General features: G+C 39.8%; 1 protein-coding gene across 2 annotated transcripts in view; it reads right to left on the bottom strand.

Moving 5' to 3' along the window:
- BZW2 (basic leucine zipper and W2 domains 2) overlaps positions 1–23452 on the bottom strand; it is a 60478-nt gene that overhangs the window by 4418 nt on the left and 32608 nt on the right. For both annotated transcript variants that reach the window (XM_074900364.1, XM_074900365.1), the window contains exons 6-10: positions 16296–16431; positions 12778–12887; positions 9939–10109; positions 9325–9471; positions 4935–5073 (exon numbers count right to left, since the gene is read on the bottom strand). In XM_074900364.1, coding sequence (XP_074756465.1) covers positions 4935–5073; positions 9325–9471; positions 9939–10109; positions 12778–12887; positions 16296–16431 — 703 coding nt within the window. The remainder of the gene's footprint in view (positions 1–4934; positions 5074–9324; positions 9472–9938; positions 10110–12777; positions 12888–16295; positions 16432–23452) is intronic.

The raw sequence follows: 23452 nt of genomic DNA, 5'->3' as shown, positions 1-23452 counted from the left end.
ACTGGCTCTCTGTGCTTTTTTCAGTACATATGAAGTTGTGCTTCGTGAACCGTACATAAAGCTGTATCCTCCTGAAATCACAACCCACCACAATGAACTTTTCTCCTGTGCAACAGAAACACTGAAGCTAAAGAAGAGGTTTCAAACAGGCTGCATAAAGTACTTGCCGGTAGTCGTTAGCAGCAGCTCAAAGGCATTACAGCATCTAACAAATCAGGATTTTCATTTAACAAGCATGAAAATATCTCACATGGACTCTCATGAAACTGAAGTTTAATCCCTGAATGTAAAAAGCTTACGTTCACCACAGAGTCCTGAATTTCACACAACTACACCTGCAGATTACTCAGGGTGTGACATGTGTTATAATCCTTAGGGAAAGGCAAAGAAAATCAGAATAATTTCAGGAAAAAAAAAAGAACAACATAAAAAAGTAAAGCAACCCCCTTCTGGGGCTCTTGGGCGTTGTGAACATTTAAAAACACAAAGCTGTTGCACAGAAAAAGCTGCAGAAGCCTGTTGCTGCATTACAGTCCATATTATGATACTGTACATGGAAGCACTGTGAGGTAGACACATATCTCATTCCAATAGTAATAGGATTTAAGTTTAATTTTTGGATTTGCAGACTGTAAACTCAATGGGTTTCTTGCCAAAGAGGATGGGGAAACTTCTCCCTCCTGCTCCAAAACTCCAAACCTGATAATAGCAGTGTGCAATCTCACTGTGTGCCTTGAAGATTAAAACATTCTCAGGTTAGGGGGATGAAAAATTTGGCTGTATATAATTCCATAGCAATAAGCCTCCTACACTAACAGATAAGGAAAAAATGCATTCAACTACAAAAAAAAGGACAACTGCAACTCCTTTCACTTCTGAGCAATATTATTTGTAATACATTCATGCCTCCAGTACTCATAAGAGATGACATTCTCCTGTCAGCACAGAGATGCTCAATTAAACAATCATGCAGGACAGGGTGTAGTTAATGATACCTCTAGGTATGCAATGGGAACACTGGGGGGGGAACAGGAGCAGGAAGGGAATGATTTATTTTGTGTATATATATATATATATATATATATATATATAGTTATTCCTCATTAAAGCTGATTATAGATACATTTTAGCATATGAAGCTGAACACTGTGATTTGTGGGTGTGTGCACATCATTTGCACTGCAGTCCCAGGTGATGCCAGCCCAGAAAGCTGGGTTTCCTGCAGGTGCAGCCAACTGCCACTCAAACCTCCCACGGCCAGAGCCTCCAGGGACGTCCCTCGTGAAAGCCTGAAGCTGGAGAGCAGAGAGACCAAAGACCCCAGTGTCTTTACTGCAGGGTTAACTGGAAAAATTACTTGAAGTTCAGGTCTCAGCTTTGTACTAAATCACCCAGCTCGAATGAATTTCTGCTTTCAACTCAAACTGCATAGCCATCGGCAGTAAAGGGAAAAGCACACCCTGTCAGCTGCCACCAGTCAATCAATCTGCAAAATTCAACTCTATTGCAGCTAACTCAGTTGGGAGGACAGAGCCTTAAGGCAAGGGCTCTTTCAATGCAAGGAATGTCACCCACAGTACAGTTATAGTCTTAATGGCATTTTTTTTTTCCTGGGAAAGTTTTGCATCCAGTACCAAAATAAAGTACTTGAATAATGAAGATAAAGACAATTGTGTTCCATCAAAAACCAAAACTTGTGTATTGAGTGGAACTTGAAGATTCTGTTCTTATAAAGTGGAGGATTTCTGCAGCATTTGAGAAGACAGTCTGCATCGTTTGGTTAGAACACCTCTGTACTGTAGAAAAGTATCTCTGAGGCCTAATTATGCTGCTGCAAACCAGAGTACTATTTCACATGTACTTGTGATTCTTTTTTTTGGTATTTTGTAAACGTTGCTTTGAATTCTAATGCAGAAGTACACAGAGGCTTTGTGCCTGCTAAGGATGTTTGCTGTTCAAAGGGTCAAAGGATCCTCATGAAAGGAATGGTTATTAATTTCAATAGTGTCAAGATTTCACATTTGAAATTTTCAGGTTGGATGCAAGCTAAAAGAGGAGATTCTGCAAATGAATATGATATATAGCATGTAATCCAATAACAATACTTATTCTATCCACAGTTAAGGGACACACTGCAACATGGAACAGACTAAAAACAACATACATTTTACAGTGCAAGCATAACTATCAAGGAGGCTGGCAAAATTATTAGGTGTCACTCACGAGAATTCAGTAATTTTTATTCTCCAATTGGCTGTTAGATTATTGGTCACAATGCAGCTGGCAGATTTACAATTGCACTGGCTTTAAGTGATAACCAGAGAAGCAACATCATAGCCAGGGATCAGTACAGTACTGGACAGTTTATTTTTCCCTACAGTGTACCAAGTACACAAAAATGTAATAATAATGTCAACAAACTTTAACTGACTACAGAACTTCTTTTGCAGATTATACCTACAAGCTGTTAAGAAGCTGCTACCACATAAGGAAAAACAAGGCTTGAGCTTTTCTTGCGAGAAAAGTGGAAATTCCTCCTCATTTAAGAGACAGAATAAAAAACCCACAACAACACAGGCTTTCAAGGCCTTCTAGGTGCTAACGAGCCCCACTGTTTCTGTTAGTATGTTTAAGTATTTCCAGGTAATTACCAGAAAAGTAATGCAAGGGCTATTTTATGATGGAAACATGGGAAAGGTTTAAATGAAAGATGTTGGACATACTGATGAGAATATTTGTCAAACTATGATTGGTGCTTGGTGCCTATGATCGCTGATGACTATGCCCAGGAAGCACTCCCTCATGAGTGATAAGCAATAAACTGTCCATATTCATGCTGGTAGGTAGCTGCACTTCTGTCTGCCCATCCACAGACACTTCAGATGTCTTTATTTGTCACTAGAAGAAGTTTCATACCCTGAAACCTCTCTAGATCCTGTACAGATTACACCTGAAGCAAACCAGAAAGGGGAACAGAGGTGTCTGTTTTTCCCTCACCACCAACATAGCCAGTACTAGCTTTTGGGGGCTGTTTTCCTTTAGGAAACAGAAGATAGGCCATCATCAGTAAATTACAATAAAGTGTATGTCTCTAAAAAGACTTGATGGCTTGTTTCTAGTGGATAGGTGTGAATTGAGGAGAAGGAGAGGGTGAGATCTACCAGCACTGAAACTAAGTAGAGGCAGGCAGCATGACTCTGGACAAGCCAAAGCCATAAGCCGCTAAAGCTAGATAACAACACATGGGATAATCAGGAATTGAAGGACTAGTGCTCCAAGAATCTTCCCTGGTTAATACAGTAGCAGTCCTCACCTAATGGACACTGTTTAACTCCAAAGCCACCCTAAATACATGGAGCTGATGACTCTCTTGCTGTGTCCAGCACTGAGAAGGGTCCTACGGCTAGTGGCTGTAAAGTCAGGCCAGTAGGCAAACAGGGCAGATTCAGCTTCAGCCTAAACAGAGCCAGGAAGGGCTGGCAGCTGTGCCACTGCATGACTGCATCAGATGGCAAAGAGGCAGGTGCACTGGCACGCCTGCCCCAGATATTCCAGGCAGGAATACAGGCACAGCAAGTACTGGACATGTTGGACACACTGAACTCACAGCTTCCACCGACAGGCCGTACACTAGCTCCAAACACTCTTCTAGACATCACGTGAATCCTAAACAACATTTTGGCACCTGCAGTGCTGAGACTAAAGTCTTTTCACCCTTCCTAACAAGCCTGCCCAAGTACTTCTCCGAAGTCAGAACAGGAGCACACAGGGTGAATGGAGTAGATGGGAACTGGGTTCTTGGAGCCTGTTAAGTTTAATGTAAAATTTAGTGACTTGTTTTCTCTTTTGAGAATACTTTGTAATGTCAGTGTTGTCCTTGAATACTAACACAGTAATGAGGGAATCCTACACAAGACTGTTTCTGGTTTAACCATCACTTATGGTCTGAGTGCACTGAAGTTACAGTACCCATTCTCCATGTCTGAAGGTTTTTTTCCAAAGAAAATGGAATAAAGTGATTGCTACAGGCTGCAGCTTCAACTTTATCCTCAGTCATTAATAGTGTTTACAAATTGTAGCATTTGAGGACAGAGAGACAAGGTGTATTATTTTTTCATTTGATCATTGAGGCCATGCTATACTGACACAAGGATAGAAATAAATGCACATGATTAATTTCTGCCTCTGAAGCCATGAAATTATTTTAACAGTCTGAACTCATTTGCCTTGAACATGTACCTGGACATCAGGGTGAACAAAGATCAATATTGGGTTTCTACTCCTGATTTTTCTCCTTCAACTACTTATAGCAAGAATGTCAGAACAAACTGTTTGGCAGCCACCCATCACATGCAGTGCAAGACCATTAGTCTCTATGACAACCTGATCAGAATAAACTTTCAAAGAAATCAACTTCACAATAAAATTTAAATCCTTCAAACTATGGCACCTGCAAGAAACTGGAAGGGAAAGGAAAAGGGAAAGAAGAATAAGGAAAGCTCTTTCTGGCAGGTAGGGAGTACAAAAAACCCCCCACAAACCTGAAAAATCTTCCTGCTGAGAGGGTCTGCAATTTCAAGGTTTCTTAAATTCAAGCTTTAATCTACTTCTTAAATCTGCCAGAAATTTATAGAAATGTCTTCCTAGAACTGGTTTTATACAAGGACTAAACTGCACTTGAACAGACTGTGGCTGATGTTTGGATTCTGCTCACACTTCTTGACTACAGGATAAACACAACAGAGAGAGAAGGGCTTGTTTTGGCTTTTCCTGCTCCTTCGAACTATCAAAGCATAATGTATTTCAGAGTTCAGCTCCAACACAACCTTCTCATATGCAATACCCGGAGAACGTCTGTAAGCTATTACATTGTAGGGGAGTGGTTGGCATAGAGAATACACTCCCAGTATACAACAATGGACATAGACTTTTACCTTTATAAAAGAGTACCACTATCTTCTGAAAGGCTTTCATGAAGTGGATGTTGTCATAACAGTACTCCTGCACCTTCTGGAGAAGAATCAGCTCTGACTGGCCTTGAGTGCTGAACACAGCAAGCAGTGGGGCGTATTGCTGAAACGAAGAGAGAGTAAAAAATAAAATGCATGTCAGTATACTGAAAATAAAAATAAACAACTGAAATTTTTTAATGTATGCATCATGAATTTCATCCCTGAAAATCTGTTTCACTGAAAACTTACTTACTTGCCATCTGCATTTACTTAAACACATAAATGCATATACATAAATATCCATGAGCTTTTGTAAGATGCACTTGCTGCATGCTGTGAGCTAAAAATCAGTACCACTTATAGATATTGAATTCCGTAAAACCAATTTATAAAAGTCCACGCCTTGAAGTACTGCTGTTTGTACATTTCACAAGGTAGCACATGCTGCTGATCCAGAAGTGATGCTGTATTGATGTTCATAATGCAAGACATCCAAGGATGAAGTGCATAAAAATACAAGTCTTTAATTTCATTGGGGCTTCAGAAGTCCCTAGAAATTGGATTAAATTAAACTAAGGCTAACTGTGACCAAGTGTCATTATTTTTTCTCATTATCACCATCAGAGTGTCATGACAACCTTTACTTTGATAAACAGAAACTTTTAAAGCACAGTATTAACTGCTAATGTTATTCTGACAAGACAGTAAGATGCACATTCAATTTTTTTCCCCCAGAGTTTATTAATATAAGATAAAACAAACCCTTTTTTGTTATGCAATTTTTTCCCCTCTTATTTCAGATCTTAAAATTGAAAGTTACATTAAAGGACAATACCCTGTTCATTCTTTCCTTAAAAACTACAGTATTTATATCTGTATCTCCCTAATTTCCTTTCCTGTTAGCCTGTGATGAGACCAGCTAAGACTGCAATCTTAAATTTATGGTAATATTAAGAGCATTTTTCAGAGCTGAAGGGAAGACAAATTAGCCTTGATCTTCAGAGCCCCTGGCCAAATATACATAAAGGTTACTATTTAAACTGTTCTTGCACTGATCAGCTCAGCCCTTCTTCAACATTTTCAGTAACACTCTGTCATTTTTCATCTGGATTTGCAATGGCCTGATATCACAGAGTTCTGGTATGTGTGACCAGGGCTGCCGATGGACGTGGTCAGGTAACAAACGACCCATCACCAGCAGCACTGATGGATACCTTCAAAAGTACCTACACTTCAGGACTTCTCTACGAGAGGTTAAATGCTGAGGATTTTAATCAACATGATCCATGGAAAAAAACTATTAAAATGTATGAAAAACAACTGAAATTTGAAAGGTTGGTTCAGAGTGCCTTTTGCAAAATAATTATCAACTACTAATTTGAAGAAAGGGAGAGCAAAAAATTGCACTGTAACAAGAGCAGCTAGGCTCGCAGACAGTATTATTACTTGGAAGAAACTCCCTACAAAGTAAGTATGAGAAATTACTAGATGTAGCTAACACCAGAGGTTGGGTTTTTCCACTTATGAGAGGTATAGCCACATCTTTAGAAAAAAACGTTACTGTTTTGTTAAAAGCACTACAAAATTTGTGCAGGCTTTGGGTAGCAAGACTCCCTCTTTCTCCGCTTTTGACCCTTGAAGCATCCTGTGGGCATCTAGGCAAGTTGCAAGGAGGCAGGGCAATGTATATTGCAGATCATTTATTTAACAGCCTCAGTAGAACCCCCTCCCATCCACAGGTTTGTGAATTGCTGCTGTCTATAAGCATTGAGTAATTAATAATAAAAATCCTGTATTTTCCGTTTAGAAGATATCTTCATTTTGCCACATCTGACCGACTCTCGTCACATTCCTCTCTCACTCCTTAACTGGTACAGACTTACAATTACAAGTTTCAACAGTGTCCAACTGCTTAAGGAACCATAAAATTAGCTGCTTCTCATTGCTGGCTGAGCCAAGAGGCATTATTTTCCTTTTGCCTCGGGTTAGGTAGCAGCAGGTTGCAGCTGCGGTGTCATGAAGCTCACACCACAGCCTTGCCTGCAGTGCGCATTGTCTGGAAGATTCTCTCCACCCATGGGGAATGCCTCTTCTCTGCACTGGAGGTGGCCTATGGGCTAAGCCTCTGGTGTCATAATGAGGTTACTGGGACAATGAAGAGCTTATCCTGTTAAGATTCAGGGTTTAACAGCTTGCCCTGTCTCCTCCTGAGTTCAGCTCCTGGTAGTCCTGCCATGTGGATGGCACATGCAGCATTTACGGGTTCATGGCTGCTCAGCACCTCCATTAGGAAGCCACCCATTTAGTATGGCTTGTTAAGAATGGTAAACTAGGTCAGTATTCTGTGCCTTGACACATCTTTTCAGGGGTCCCTCATATACAGCTTAATAAAATAAATCTGATAAATTTGAGACTGGTACCCAGATGTCAAAGCTTTGGGAACTGTGCCTTGTGAAAGTTATGCATCAGGTGCAGCCATACAAGAATAAATCCCACCACCTCACATGTCCCATGTCAAGTATGTATTTATACGTATCCTGACTCACGCCACCAGGGCAAGACAACTCCATGTTGACACACAGGAGGGAAGAGGAACTGGGCTCTGGGTCACTCTAACGGCGCTGACCTGATTTCTGGACTTGGCTCACACATTGGGTCAGCTGACAGCTCAAGAGAGGAATCCAAGATCTGTTTCTACCTATCATAGAGGAAGGATGTGAAACAAATGCTGTTCCTTTTTGAACACTGAAATGTAAAGAAGCAGCTAGCAAAGTCTAAATTTCTATTTCTACTGTTAAAATCTTACCTGTAAGTGCAAATAGTAAATACCCCATACAAATTTGTCTTCTGTTTTCATACAGTGGATGTAGCTAGAAAGATGCCTATGACAGAGACAAGACGCCTTACATAATTTAGTGGGATTACATACAGAGCTGATGACTTGCGTCAGTGAGATGCTCAGGACTACTCATTCAGTGAACAGTATTTGTACAAAGCCAGCTATGTTTCTCTTTTTCCAATGTTCAGATCTTCCAAAAAAGTGTTTGTTAATCTGCCCTGCAGTACTGGACAATAAATCTCAATGGATACTCTGTTATGACTCAAAGAGATATGATCAATTTTTAGATCAAAAGAACAAGAAAAACAATGTCTCTCCTTCTGGAAACCATCTCATCTTTGTACTGCTATCTGGGTCACTTGAGAAGACTTGAAGGCATTCAATTTTACCATCAAAGACTACACAAGATCCCAAGGGACTACATTTCTAGGATGACTGATTGGGAAACCAAATTCAGATGAAAGGACAGCAGTAGTAGGAGCTAAACCAACATGGGAACTCCAAGTATGGAGAGGCATCCAATATGAAGAAGAAAGGAAATCAGATCAAGCTTAAGAACCATTTTACCATAAAGAATTACAGACTGTTTTTGTCCTAGGGCAAATCTTTGCAGTCCTGGCTGTAAGGGAGTATTCTCTTCCTCACAGTTTACCAGCTTAAAAGGACTAATTTTGCTGAAAAGTCTCTCTGCCTCTTCTCATTTCAAGTGTACTGCACTGCAAATCCTTCAGACTTAGATGAGGAATATCAGCCATAGCAATGACTGATGCCTCTGCACTGGTTTTAGGTTTTGAGGGGGTTTTTTCCACTCCAAGGTCATAAGAGTTTTGTGTACCAATGTGCAGCTGTGATACTGCAATCTGTCATCACTTAGCAAACTACAGCCTGTCTTCCTACGTGTTCAGTTGTCCCATCAACAAGGACAGTACCTGGATCAGAGAGTATCCACACTGTACAGTGTACATGCTCTCAAGCCAGCTCCTGGCTTATTAGTTGACAAGTCGGTGAGTATCCAGCTCCCACAGTCAACGTTGGCAACAACCATTTCACAGATTCTGAGATCAGCAGTCCTGTCTGGATCTAACCAACACTGCGCAAAGCCAGCACAGGTGCTGCCTCACCATGCTCCCAAACTTCTTTGCTTCTGGCAAAGACACTGCAAAGGCAGTTCCTGCAGGCTTACTAGTCAGGTCTGAGCAGAGTTGAGTCTCAGCATTTGCTTAGTATCGTCCCCAAGGCACGGAGCCTCTCAGGATCCAGCACACTGAGAAAGCACAAAGCAGAGGTGCTCAAGGCTGCAACCACCTCAGTTTGCTCCATCTCTCTGCACTGTATGTCTCAGGGTATTCAACAGCCCTAACTACCTCAACTTTGTATTTATTTGTCTAAAGGAGAAGGGACTATACATAGTACTTGGTGTATTCAGTGCCAGCCCCCAAAACTCTAAATCTCCTGGATTTAAACAAGTAAATTTGAATAGAATGTACTCTGTTAATCCACAGCAGCCCTTCCCCTCTTCACCCGTATGCGCACCTTTAGATGTTTGAGGGCTTGCTCTGCAACCAGCTCTTCCTTCTTGTTCCATTCCACAGCATTCATGACACAGGTCCACAGGAGACCAATCACTGCTGGCTCTGGCAGCTCATTTCTTTTCATTTCCTCTTTTACATAAAGCACTACCTGGATCAGGAAATAAACTGGTGTCTTAAGCAACATTTCCACACAACCAGAAACAATGCTGACTTACCAAATACTCGCAGTCATTTACAAATAACACCATGGTATAGAAGTAGTAAGATTAGAACAAGAGTAATAAAAAGGAAGTATTTAGCATGTTTTTATTTAGCAACATTATTAATTAACTACAAGTTTTGTCCCTCCCCTCCAATCTAACAGTTAATGCAGTTAAATGAAAGACATTCTGATCAAGTATAACTGAACAAAAACCCCCAAACCCTGTAGTCAGTTGCACTTGCAATCCAGAGGATGTTTTGTTGCTTTAGTCTTAAGCACAGAGTAAGCTGATGAAAAAATTAAAGAAAAACAGAGGAAATCTATGAGGTGCTCGTATCTGTTCCTCTGTACCTATTCTTGATTTAAGTCCTTGACTATTATTATATAAACAGAAGTTATAAAAAACCCACTACCTCTTTAATCGGGCATTCCTGAGAGAGACGTTCTTGTAGCTCTTTTTGAAGTTCTTTACGAGTTCCCAGTGACTGCTGAACTCTAAGGAAATCTGAGAGCTCTTTTAGACCTGCTTCAGTAAAATACTTGGCAAAATGGTCCACATTCTGCCGGTTGGCTGGAAATAGTTCCTAAAAAGACAGGAATGTTCTCTGTTAAATAAATAACCAACTATGATGCTTGACAGAATGGAAGGAACATTTCTGAAGGATGAAAAGGGGGAATCACCTTCTACTGCAATTAAAAGTCAGTGCTTGTATTAACACTGGAAAAGTCAACATTTAGTTAATAATGTTGCGTTTCATTATTGTGAAGGGAAAAATGGTCAATTACACAAAAAATACAACATCCTCTCCACATGAAGTACATTTACTTATGAACAGCTGTGAGCTTAAGATGTCTCTCAAAACAGTCCTCAGAGAAACTCTACCTTTTGCAGATTCAAAGAGTCTTGTAGGGAAAGTACAAAGGAATAGATGGTAAAGCCATTATACACAAAGAACATTTACCAAGCCCTCCCATTGCATCCATACATTCAACTCTTGAGAAAAATACACTTAGCAATAAATACATGGCCCAGGCACCCTGGCCAGATGTTGCCACTCTGCTGAGCAATGGTTACCACTAACGTGTCATTTAACAAAAATCACAAAATCCACTATGTACTGTTAACATTAATGCCTGCATGCTTTTCTAATTCAAAGACACTGTCAATCTATGATATATGAAGGTCCAGCTACTTAGAATAGTTAAAATTATTCTTAAAAATTGCTATAGCAAATACCCCATATTGGCAAGGATTCAATGGCATTTGCTTAACATCCAATTCTTGATGTCTAACAATGGTTTATGAGATAGCAGGTTTTTTTGCAAAGAAGTTAGAGACCTTCAATCTGTTTACTTACTGAAAATGACATTAGGAAGAAACTGTCATGAAGGCATCTATGCTAGGCAACATCATGTGATACTTTATAGTTCTTTAATATAGCGGCATAATGAGAGCCAACATCTGAAAGCTTAAGTCAGTCAAGTCTGAAATAGAAGTAAGATGCAATTTGCTTTTTTCCCCCCCTTTCTTAATGAAAAGTGTAATTAGCCCTTTTCCCAGCTTTATGGCAAATTACAGAATCAGAGAATCACAGAATCAACTAGGTTGGAAAGGACCTTGAAGATCATCTAGCCCAACTGTTAGCCTAACACTGACAGTTCCCAACTACACCATATCCCTCAGCGCTATGTCAACCCAACTCTTAAATACCTCCAGGGATGGGGACTCCACCACCTCCCTGGGAAGCCCATTCCAACGTGTAACTACCCATTCTGTAAAGAAATACTTCCTGACATCTAGTCTATACTTTCCCTGGTGCAATTTGAGGCCATTCCCCCTTGTCCTTTGCTTGTTACTTGGTTAAAGAGGCTCATCCCCAGCTCTCTGCACCCTCCTTTCAGGTAGCTGTAGAGGGCGATGAGGTCTCCCCTCAGCCTCCTCTTCTCCAGACTAAACACCCCAAGTTCCCTCAGCCGCTCCCCGTATGACCTGTGCTCCAGACCCTGCACCAGCTCCGTTGCCCTTCTCTGGACACCCTCGAGTCATTCAATGTCCTTTTTGTAGTGAGGGGCCCAAAACTGAACACAGGAATCGAGGTGCGGCCTCACCAGTGTCGAGTACAGGGGTCAGATCCCTTCCCTGTCCCTGCTGGCCACGCTATTGCTGACACAAGCCAGGATGACATTGGCCTTCTTGGCCCCCTGGGCACACTGCTGGCTCCTGTTCAGCCGGCTGTCTATCAGCACCCCCAGGTCCCTCTCTGACTGGCAGCTCTCCAGCCACTCCTCCCCAAGCCTGTAGCGCTGCTGGGGGTTGTTGTGGCCCAAGGGCAGCTCCCGGCATTTGGCCTTATTGAAAATCATGCAGAATCATTTATGACTTGGACTCTTAAAATCAAATACAAATTGAATAGATGAAGGGGTGTGGGAGGTTGCTTCACTTCTGAAAGATTCCTGCCTAATCATAGATCATTGAGGTAGAAACAGGAAATACCGCTGAAATTCTCCAGGCAGTGCTGCATAGGATGTAGTGCATTTGATTGGATTATCGCAGCAGCAATCTTTTTGAGGATTATAAAAACCCTATCGATCTTCAGAAAGACACTGGGAGAGAAAGGCACATGTCATTGCATCATATTCATATATACTCTAAATACCTCAGGTCATTGCTACAAACCCAGAACACAAGTTTCGAGTCCAAAACCTGAAAGCCTTCCTGCATTGCTCCTGCTAGGTCTACTGTCATCACTGCAGGATCATTTATGCTACCCAGATGGCTACTGCTGCAGAAAATTACCTTACTGTGCTTTCACTACACTATTTAAACACTGTCGCTTTAGAAAGTTATATTCTAATCATAACCCTTTATATTTTATTTATTATTTACAAAAGTAAAATGTATTTTGAAAAAACAGAAATCCTCTAGCACAGTTGCTGGTGGTGTAAGTTTTGTTAGCAGTGGTTAGAAAAAAACCCATGTATTTAAATCCAAACCCCATATATACAGTCTCTCAGAAGGCATTTAACTACAGGAAAAATAGAGACAGAATGTAAAAACATGTGATATTTAATATTCATGAACCTGTATCAATGCTACAGCCATAACAATACTGCTGTGATTCAAAATATTTTAAAAATGCTTGAGAGTGTCTGAGGGGGAGTTACCATGCTTACAGCAAACTACCATCTGCATTTTATTTTCTTCTCTTTCCCAAGGAGAGATAAGGAATATTGAAAATATATTGTACTTACTAGCAATCTCTTATCAAGGTTGGCTTTTCTTAAAGCAGAGGTAACAGAATTGGCATCTTTCTCTGCCATCCATGCTTTAAAAAGCTTTACAGCGAAAGAAGCTGCAATCCCTGTTTGAGCAAAAAGACAAGCTTCAGCAATTTTCAACATGATTTAGAGATGGCTGTAGGAATTACAAGGTTACAAAATGGCTACAAGAATATAGAATGAAAATACATTTACGACAATGAGACCAAACATGTAGAGCTGAAATGGTAATTTTTTCTTTTAATGCAGTATTAATTTTTGGAAGTATGCTAGATTGCTTGAAAATCCTTTCATTCTGTATTGCACATCTCCATCCAATTGTTCAATAATTTTTTTTTCAATTATTTCTCCTACCTCCCCAATTTACAGACCAAGTCCAATGTAAAAGGAAAAATTATGCGTTAAATCTATTAGGAAATGAGGGCACAAAATAATAAAGGGTAGTCAGGAATAAGAACTTAAAAAAACATATCTTCAAAGAGCTTTTTAGCAAGTCTGGAATAGGATTAAAGAACTTTGTAACTTCGAGGTAACTGACTGAAACCCATCCTCCTAGGAGGCATTTAGTAGCTGGTAGGACCAGGCACAAATACTGTTTTAAGTGGAAAAATTCCTTCCTCAAGGCACAACTTAATATTTTGTGCATTAAATCAAACAAACTCTACCTTCACTAGCTGTAGCTTTCCCAGGGAAGCTAATAAACCATTAGCCCGACACCTCCTGTTTCCCTCTGGCACATGTTCCTAGAGCAGTAGCACCATGGCCCTGCTTGGCTTCTCAGCTGCAAGTGGCAAGTGCAGGGAGCTGAAGGAAGCTGAAACGCCTCAGAGATGGAGAAACAGCTCATCCTTGAGGAAGGTCCCCTGTAGACCAGTTATACTTCTCTGTACTACACTCATATTAATATTTACAGTGGTACTGACTGTGGTGATAATAGTAATGGTCAATATCATTTTCTGTTTCACCTCCAAACAGTCCCGAAGCTCTGAGAGCTAGATGGGACCTACTGGTTGGAAGTAGCTTCGTCATTCTTAGCTGCTTTATAGATAGATATCCATTCTTTTCATTTCTAGGATACATTGACTAAATGAGTCATCAAGCAAGAACAGAAAAGATTATTCCCAGAGCAGTGTAAACTTCATTAACATTCATTACAGATCTTGGCCGTTATGACAGTTTTGGCAACCTTATTTCAAGAGCTTGGTCATAAGACACAATCCTTAGAGAAATACTATATGGAACCATGGATGCACAATGCCACGCCAAGAAAGGCCTACAAATACTACTTTAGAGCTTGGTTTAGATGTCGTACAGCAGGTTCCAAGTGAAGCCGGCATGATGCAGCAATCATAAGTACTATAGGCTGACTAGTCAAGACTGAAAAGCCTGGTCAATCAACAGGGGACCTAGGCATAACTTCCACCTGTAATTTCTGAATCTGCAAACACAGTTCAGCATATCCAACATACGCTTATGTGTTCGACACCATAACTGAATGGAATGGTCTCTGTCACCAAGCACTGTCCCCAGTACCCATATCCAAGACCCTTTTTCAAGTTTTAGTTTAAAGCAAGTTTTATGCCAGTACCAATATTAAAGGGAGACTGTTCTAGGGCTTAACTACCCACATAAGTTTTCAAGTTCTAATTTACAGCCCAAAATTATCATTGGCCAGTTCCTATACTCTATTCATGTGCTGCCACTGTCTCTTCCTTTAAATAGCTGTTCTCTTTTTCTGTTTTTTTCTCTATTTGCAGAAAGTCACTTCAGCCATTAATTTTATTGATTAACCCTGTTAACTGTTCTTTGTATTTGCACCAGTTTTTCAGGATGGGTGACAAAGAAGGGTACACTTAACCCTGATGAGGTTCCATCATTGCCTAGACTTTTCTCTGTCTCAGATAGAAGTATGTCAGCCATCCCCAAAATACCTTTTTTTTCCATCTATACATCACAGTAGAAGTAATGACACATTGAAAAAGGGTAATCCTAAAATCAATTAGGTATTTTCCCTCAAACTTGACAGATTTCCTGTCTGCACAATCTACCCTTATCTCACTTTCAGCCAATTCTTTGCCAATGTTACAATTCCCATGCTTATCAACTCCCTCAGCTCACCTAACTGTTTCCTCAAGTATTTTAACCTCACCTGTCTGAAGCATTGTTTTTTGTAAATCAAAGTATTAAGTTTATTCTTATATGATCTACATGGTTTAAGCCTTGCTCTTTTTCCCGTTTTTCATTTATCTTTGCATCTTTAATTATTTTTCCATAAAAGATCTATTCCAGATTTTCCTCAAATTCTGACACAAGTACATTTTTAGTATATACTTTTGGTTCTGGGTTTATATATGTAAGCTCTTGACAAAAGTTTAGAGCTCCTAGAAATATAAGTTCATAATGCAAATTGAATTTGTTCTAGGATTTGTAATAACAATTTTATTCCTAAAATGTTACATTTAAAATATAACAGATTACTTGAGTTTTAAAAATTTAAGTTTTCAGATGCCTCTTGTCTTCCCATAACGAGGAACAGACTGATTTAAAACATTGCAGGCAATCACCCTAAGACATGGATTAGTGCTTTTGTTTGAATTTTCTTCTAGTTTAATTCTGATTCCAAAAGCTGTGGGTGATGACAGAGCAAAGCTGCAGCTGTGGCTTTTCTTTCTACAGCATTTAGAAAACAAATGTAATGGTTCCCGTGCTGCAAATGAGAACATGAATTTAGAATTTAAATTTTTTTTTTTTTTTGTAATGAAAGTTAGAATATATCTTAGCTAATATATAGCTCTTCAACAAAACCAAAAATGTTTCACGAAAGCTGTTCAACACTGACAACACATTTGCAATTATTCCAGGTAATCACTAACTGACAGAGAAACACATAGTTGAGCAAGCATTTGGAAAATCAGGACTCCAAAGTAGATGGCTATAAATAAATAACTAAATACACCACCCCCCACCCCCAATAATCTCAAAAAGGCATTATACCCTAAGACTGAAAGAACAGTAACTCATCATATGGTAAACAGAAGTCCATGGGAAAATGGTTCAATCACTGATCTCTACTGGTATGAAGGCAAAATGAGGGTTTGACTTTTTTTTTTTTTCTTCTGCAACACCCAGCTGGCCTGCATGTGCTTTCTGTCCCACTTCACACTCACATGCACAAGAAATTGTCAACACTTGAAAAAATGCTAGTAGACGTATCTCAGGAATAGATGTTATACCACACTTTTATAGTATCCAGTAATACATATATTCTACAGTTTTGCACACACATGTATAACTTCTAAAACCATAAATCCTTTGGGGATTGTTCTTGCCTTTTGTTGCTTTTTTTCCTATGTTTGACTGCCATCTTAGATTTAACAACGTATGTTGATTTCTGTTGTACAGTTACAGGCTTCCAACATATAAAATATGTTGCAATAGAACGCATTTACTATTAAAACTAACATAAGAAAAAAGATCACATGGAAAATTACCTTCTTTGACTATATTGTCAGTGAAGAGGCTTGTTAAAATTGTAGCAGGAAGAGTCCCATTGGCTAACAGGATGCCAGAAAGCATTGCCAGCTTTGTCTGTTCCGTCTCAGTAAAGGCTTTAAGAAACAGCAGCAGCTGTGGATCAGACAAGAGAGAAAAAAAAATAAAATCTGAGCCATAGGTTATAATAACAGATAAAGACAAATATTAGCAGTTTAATTTCTTATTTCTCAAGACGTCCCACCTCAATTAATAGCAATCATGTCAAAATCTGTCCTGAAGCATGGCAGTGACATTTCACTATTCGCTTTTAATTTCACTTTCCGTAAGGATACAAGCATGTGGAATACAGCATTACTCAGGGAGACAAAGCCTGTCTTCTCCAAATATACGTATACATGTGTAAAAATAAAAGTACTTGTTAAAGGCTTGAGACAGAAATTACAGGACCACAGACTTGCTGATTTTAACATGCTGACAGAAGCCTGCCCATTCACATCTTCAGAATTAGGACTAAGCCCCACGCAGTTGTAGTTCATTTTCTAGCTTACAAAAATTATTACTCATCCAAACAATAAAAGGATGAGAAAGTTTCAGTTTTTTCATTTGGGGAAGGGAACACAGCACCACTGCAACAGATTTTCTATTGGCTAAATTAAGAAATGTATCTCAAGTTCAGACATTGTTGATAAAGCTGACAAAGGACAGGCAGGAACAAAAGCTGATTTAAGACCTCACCATTCCCACTACTAATTACAAGTGGAAACAAACAACTTGAGAAAAAATTGCAAATCTCGCTATCTTAAACACTAAAAGATCTGAACTACATATTTACTTCTTAAAAATCTAAAAATGGCAATTCAGTCTATTTTAAGTATCTAAATTTCTTATGTTAAAATTAATTACTTGAAAGTGTATTGATGAAGTACATTACACCTATTTTTCTTTACTTCAGGAAAAAAGTACAAAATGAGATGTCACCAGCATTACTGTTAACAATACTGTTTTCTTAACAAGTTGCTAGCAATCACAGTAATGGTGATGGGAAAAAGGAGGCTAGACAGCAAAGTGCAGTGTCACTCCTTGCAAAAAGCTGCTGACTCCATCAGAAGATAGCTTACAAATTTACCATCACCACAAAATAAGAAAAAAAAGAAAAATGGAAAAAAAAAGGAAAAAAGAAAAAATAAAAAAGAAACAAAAAAGAAAAAAGACTGCAGACATCCATTCTGGAGTTAAAAGGAATTCTCGTTTCTTTCTTTAGCTACTACCACTTCATTCAGCTACCTTCTGTCATGACACCCTTTCTCCTTCTCCAGATAAGGAATCATAGAATCATGTCATAGAACTATAGAATCATAGAATGATTTGGGTTGTAAGGGACCTTAAAGACCATCTAGTTCCAACCCCCTGGCCATGGGCAGGGACACCTTCCACTAGACCAGGTTGCTCAAAGCCCCATCCAACCTGCCAGGGAGGGGGCAGCCACAAGTTCTCTGGGCAACTTGTTCCACCATCTCACCACTCACACAATGAAGAATTTCTACCTTAAAGCTAATATAAATCTACCTGCTTTCAGTTTAAAACTGTTACCCCTCATCCTTTCACTACACTACTTGATGGAGAGTCCTTTCCCACCTGTCCTGTAGCCTCCTTTAAGTACTGAAAGGCCGCTATAAGGTCTCCTCAGAGTCAACTCTCCCCTGATTCTCTCAGCCTGTCCTCATAAGGGAGGTTCTCCAGCCCCCTGATCATCTTAATGGCCTACTCTGAACCCGCTCAAACAGGTCCATGTCCTTCTTATGCTGTGGGCCCCAAAGCTGGACACAGGACTCCGGGTGGGTCTCACGAGACGGAGTAAAGGGGCAGAATCCCCTCCCTTGACCTGCTGGCCACACTTCTCTTGATGCAGCCCAGGATACAGTTGGCTTTCTGGGCTACAAGCGCACATTGATGGCTCATAGTCAGTTTTCCATCCACTAATACTCCCAAGTCCTTCTCTGCAGGGCTGCTCTCAATGGCACTCATCGCCCAGCCTGTATTTGTGCTTGGGATTGCCCCCACCCATGTGCAGGACCTTGCACTTGGCCTTGTTGAACTTCATGAGGTTCACACGGTCCCACCTCTCCAGCCTGTCCAGGTCCCTCTGGATGGCACATCCCTTCCCTCTACCGTGTCGACCGCATCACACAGCTTGGTGCTGTCAGCAAACTTGCTGAGGGTGCACTTAATCAATCCCACTGCCCATGGCACCAACAAAGACGTTAAACAACACTGGTACCAGTACCGACCCCTGAGGAATGCCACTCTTCACTGCTCTCCACCTGGACATTGAGCCATTGACCACAACTCTCTGAGTGTGACCATCCAGCCAATTCCTTATCCATCAAGTGCTCCATCCATCAAATCCACATCTCTCCAATTTAGAGAAAAGGATGTCATGCAGGATAGCGTCAAATGCTTTGCACAAGTTAGATGACATCTGTTGTTCTTCCCTTAACCACCAACGCTGTAAGTGCATCATAGGCAGCCGCCAAATTTGTCAGGCACAATTTGCCTTTAGTGAAGCCATGTGGGCTGTCACCAGTCACCTCCTTATTTTCTATGTGCCCTAGCATAGTTTACAGGAGGATCTGCTCATGATCTTGACAGGCACAGAGGTAAGACTGACAGGCCTGTAGTTCCCCAGGTTTTCCTTTTTTTCCCCTTTTTAAAAATGGGGGTTATGTTTCCCTTTTTCCAGTCAGCAAGAACTTCACCAGACTGCCACGATTTCTCAAATACGATGGAAAGTGGCTTAGCCACTTCACCCACTAGTTCCCCCAGGACCTGCGGATGCATTTCATCAGGTCCCATGGATGCAATCAAAGCAGAACAGCTCATTCTGATGGAAAATTCCCACTCAGTTTCCAAGGGTATTTCTTAATTACCAAATCCTACTCATACAAAGGGACATAATATCACACATGTCCCCATGCTTGCTTGTTACCATGGACAGTGAGAGCTTTTCTCCAAGATACCTAAGCAGCTTCTCATTAACTTTAAAGTAGTGTTATTTTTAAAATCTGTATAACTCATGAAGTAAGTTATTAAAACTTATGCAGTGTTTTATGAATAGCTCTGCTCTGTATCAGTGAACAGAACTGAAAAAAACCTCATTCACATGGTAGTACTTATATAACATCAGCTTTAAATTACCGCTTACACAGGCCTGAATGATTCAACCACAGACAAATAATTTGGGGTTTTTTAGTGGGCTTCAGCCTAATGATTGCAACATGCAGTTTCAGCTTAAAAGAAAAATTATGAAACCATAAAATCTAAAGGTGTAATTTAATTTCAATAATCTGTGAAATAACCAAAAAATGGATGAAAATTTGGGATGCAGATGAATGGAATTATTATTTCTAAATATATGGATGAGAAACAAGTCGTGTGCTGTACTTCCAAATGCAGCAATTTACTGGTATATATAATGGTTCAGGTAAAGGAACTCCAGGGCCACATTTAATGGGAAGATTGAAAACATTTTTTACAGAATTTCAGTATAAGCCTAGTGTAAAATGGAGGCCTGGGGATTTTAACTTTTCTTTATACAAGCTTTATAAACAATAATGTACCAAAGTGAGATCTGCACAAGAAAAAAAAAAAATCAGAATTAGACCTTTTGCTCTTTAATGTAAGTACTGAGACTGGTATTTTAACAAAGAGGAAACAGCTTTAGTTTTCTGTGTAGCCTACTTAACTCTTTTTCCTTCTGCTCCCATATAAGCAACAGATGAGGATTTTGATTAGGGAGTGGTCACACTGACTACTTTAAAATGACATACGAGGCTTTGACATACATCTGAGCTGCAACCTCCACTACTTGCCAGTAACAAGTAGATCATGAACAGTTAGTTACCCATTCATGTCAGATTTGAGTCATGAAAGCAACAATGGCAGGAAATCCAGCTGCAAAGCCAGAGTCATGCAATCCAAGATGGAAAAAGATTCCAAGAGAAGAACAGCCAAATATTTATCAACTCTAGTTTAAGAGAAATCTGTATTTGGTCAAAAGTTTTGGAAAGTCTGAAATCACATATCTATGAAGTTCACAGCCTTATCCTCTTCCCTTTCCTTTGAAACACGCTTCTTGCAGGTCTCTTAGCATGAATCTGAATTACGGTGTTCTTGAACTGTACCCCACTGCAGTATGTTGTGAGGAGGAACCTCATCTCCTACACATTTCTCACTACTTAAAGCACTGTTGGTGCTACTAGCATAGATTCTGTTTTACTAATATTTTTGAAAAGCAGCTCAAACATACATTTCCCTTTCTGCCGTTCAAGGATATTACTCTATTCTTTCCAGCAATTGTGAAACATAATCTAATTTGGGGGGAGACTGGGTGATAGGAAGAATCAAACCCTTTAATAATCCCACTTAAGAACCAACAAAAAGAACAAAATGTTCAGTTCAAAACGGATGTTTCAGATTTTTATTGCTGATTACTTTAAGAGCTCTTCTTTCACCATCACAATTACAAACCTCAGCAGGGAAGTCACAAAATGTCCAAGTCACTTCAGAATAGTACCAAACCACCCACAGAAAGTTCTCCAAGCTGCTGCTTCCCTGTTGCTAGCCAAGCACTGCCATTACTGCTTTTGTTCCAGATACAGACTGATTTCAGGCATAAAATGCACAGTTCTGGCTCACTATTTTGTATTTCTATCATAGCTATAAGAACTCCCACCTATTTAAGTGGGAGTTCAGAATGCCTAATAAGCACAAGACCAGGCCTAATGTGCTGTTACATGCTATTTTTGTCTTTAAAGAAAACGTCTTTCAGGCACAAATTCAGGGCATTAAAGATACACACAAGTAAAGACACACATGCAACATTAAAAAGCATATAAGAAAACAAGTGCTTTGGCTTTCCTCTTGCAATCTGGAAACCTTAATAGTGAAAATCAAGGAATTTTATCCACCCAGGGAGTGTGGTGTCTTTTTATATTTTAATTATCTGAAGGTGTCTCTTGCTTTAGCATCTGCCAGTTTGTCACATCTGCAGACAGAACTGAATTGTCAGCAGTGGAGAAGGCAGCTAATGTAACAGGTAACCGCTGAGTGATACTCGCCTTTCACTTAGCTGACTGAAAGCATCTCTGTTTACTCCCCGTTTGATCTCAGAATGTTAGCCTCCTCTTATTGCATAATTCCCAGTTGGATCTAGGGTTCTTCCATGAGGAAAATAAGAACATGAACAGACTGCATAACATCTCCCAGTACTTCAGATGTCCTCATATGACTCAGCAATATTTACCACCATTAAAACCAAAGATATACGTACTTTATCCCAATTTTGACAACCTATATAGAATGCTACTTAAACACGCAGATACACCATATAGACAGCTAATATTGCATTCTTCCTCCACTGACCTGAAGAGAAATACATATGTAAGCAAGATGAACACAAATTTTGAACTAAGAATTTTACTGAAATTATTGCAAAATGCTGTCATAGGTCTAGGCCAGTACACTGGGCAATGCTCATACGAATTTAAGCTGCCTATATCAAAAAACAGCAGGTGAGCAAAGCCCTTAAACATCTTTGTCTCCTGTTGAAATTGCTTGGACAAAGTAATTTAGATGTAAAAATTTAGATGTATGGTTTACTTATGTCACTAGAAGAAAGAATAACTGGCAATTTTGGAGGTGAGAGTTAAGAAATAAAACATCTGAAAGCTAGAAACAGACAATAAAGGGAAAGGTGCTAGGAAATAATAATGTCCCAACAACAAAATTATGAACTAGAAGGCATAAAGCAAATATTTTTACAAATACTGCCATTGAAGACAATCTCTCTTAAAAGAGAAGTCCCACTTACACCATTTGCTTCTGGTATTGCCTTGTTTTTTTAGCTTGACTTTTTCTGTGAGAAGAGCTAATTTTCCTCCAAGTGCTCTAGCTGCCTAAGGAACCTGCCAAAAAATCACTTTCATTGCTGGGACAGTGACCCATGAAACGATGTCAAGGAAGCGCTCTCTTGCTTTCTAACCACTGACTAACTGCAGTAGTCTTTGAACCACTAAACCTTGCAGAAACACTTTCTAGAATGTATCTATCTTCTGACCCTTCATGAGCAGCCACTCTCACAGAAGTCACTGCACACAGGGATAAAGCTTTAAATAGTTAAAAACCTGGCAGCCTTATCAGCAAGACGACATTCACTTGGTGGGTTCATACAAGCAGGGGGAGGGAGAAGGTAAACAAAAGGGATTTACAAATAGTCCTCAAGTCCTCAAGGCAATGACAGTGCAGGTGCAATACACAGGCCCAAACACCTTGACAACCACCTTCCTAGTTTCTAATTCTCAGAGAAACTGCATTAACCAAGGAAGAGAGTGCATCCAGCACCCACACCGAAAGGCCAGGTCCCCAGGAGCCACACCAAGATTCCTATCAGCGCTAAGGAGGCAATGGAAGGGCAGATGGAAAAATTTCCCTTCAGCCTAGGACCACTATGCAAACTTAATATCATGATTTGTCATATAAAATGTAATCTGTCACTGAGAACTATAAAAGAAATCATGTACATAAAATTAAGATTTGCAGCCTTCAAGGTGAACCAGCCCACTCTGACCCTGCGCTGCCATGGCTAGGATGCTTCCAATGTCTTTAAATGAATAGCATGACTTACAGTCACACTGTACCTCAAATTATTGCTATCTCTCAAGTTAGCATATGGCTAAACTTCACATCAGAGGCACTTGTTCCTCAACCGAAGAATTAAATTATTATATATTTACCATAGTCTCATCTTGTTACTAAGTGTGCAGAGTGAATTCTTAGAAACTTAAAGGATTCAAACCCAAGCAAGTTACAGAAGAGAGAGGAGGCGGCTTGAATTGACATGGCATTTGCTTAATATGCTGAACACTCTCTGAAACTTGAATGCTATGAGTCAGCGCTTCTCATGTCAATGATTATAGTAATTAACAGCAAGAACACTAGATTTGTGTGGGGATAGAGGTAAATTTAGGTCTTTAGAATGATGTATTGAGCAATCAGCATCAGTTAATAGGCTTGCTGGCCACAAGTGCAATTTCCTATATGAGCAAGAATGGATAAATCAGAACCAAATTTATTCAGCCACAAGAGGTGGCAGTGA

This window comes from Athene noctua, chromosome 2 (assembly GCF_965140245.1).
Source record: "Athene noctua chromosome 2, bAthNoc1.hap1.1, whole genome shotgun sequence".
NCBI lineage: Eukaryota > Metazoa > Chordata > Aves > Strigiformes > Strigidae > Athene > Athene noctua.
This window is presented reverse-complemented; position numbering and strand designations above follow the sequence as displayed.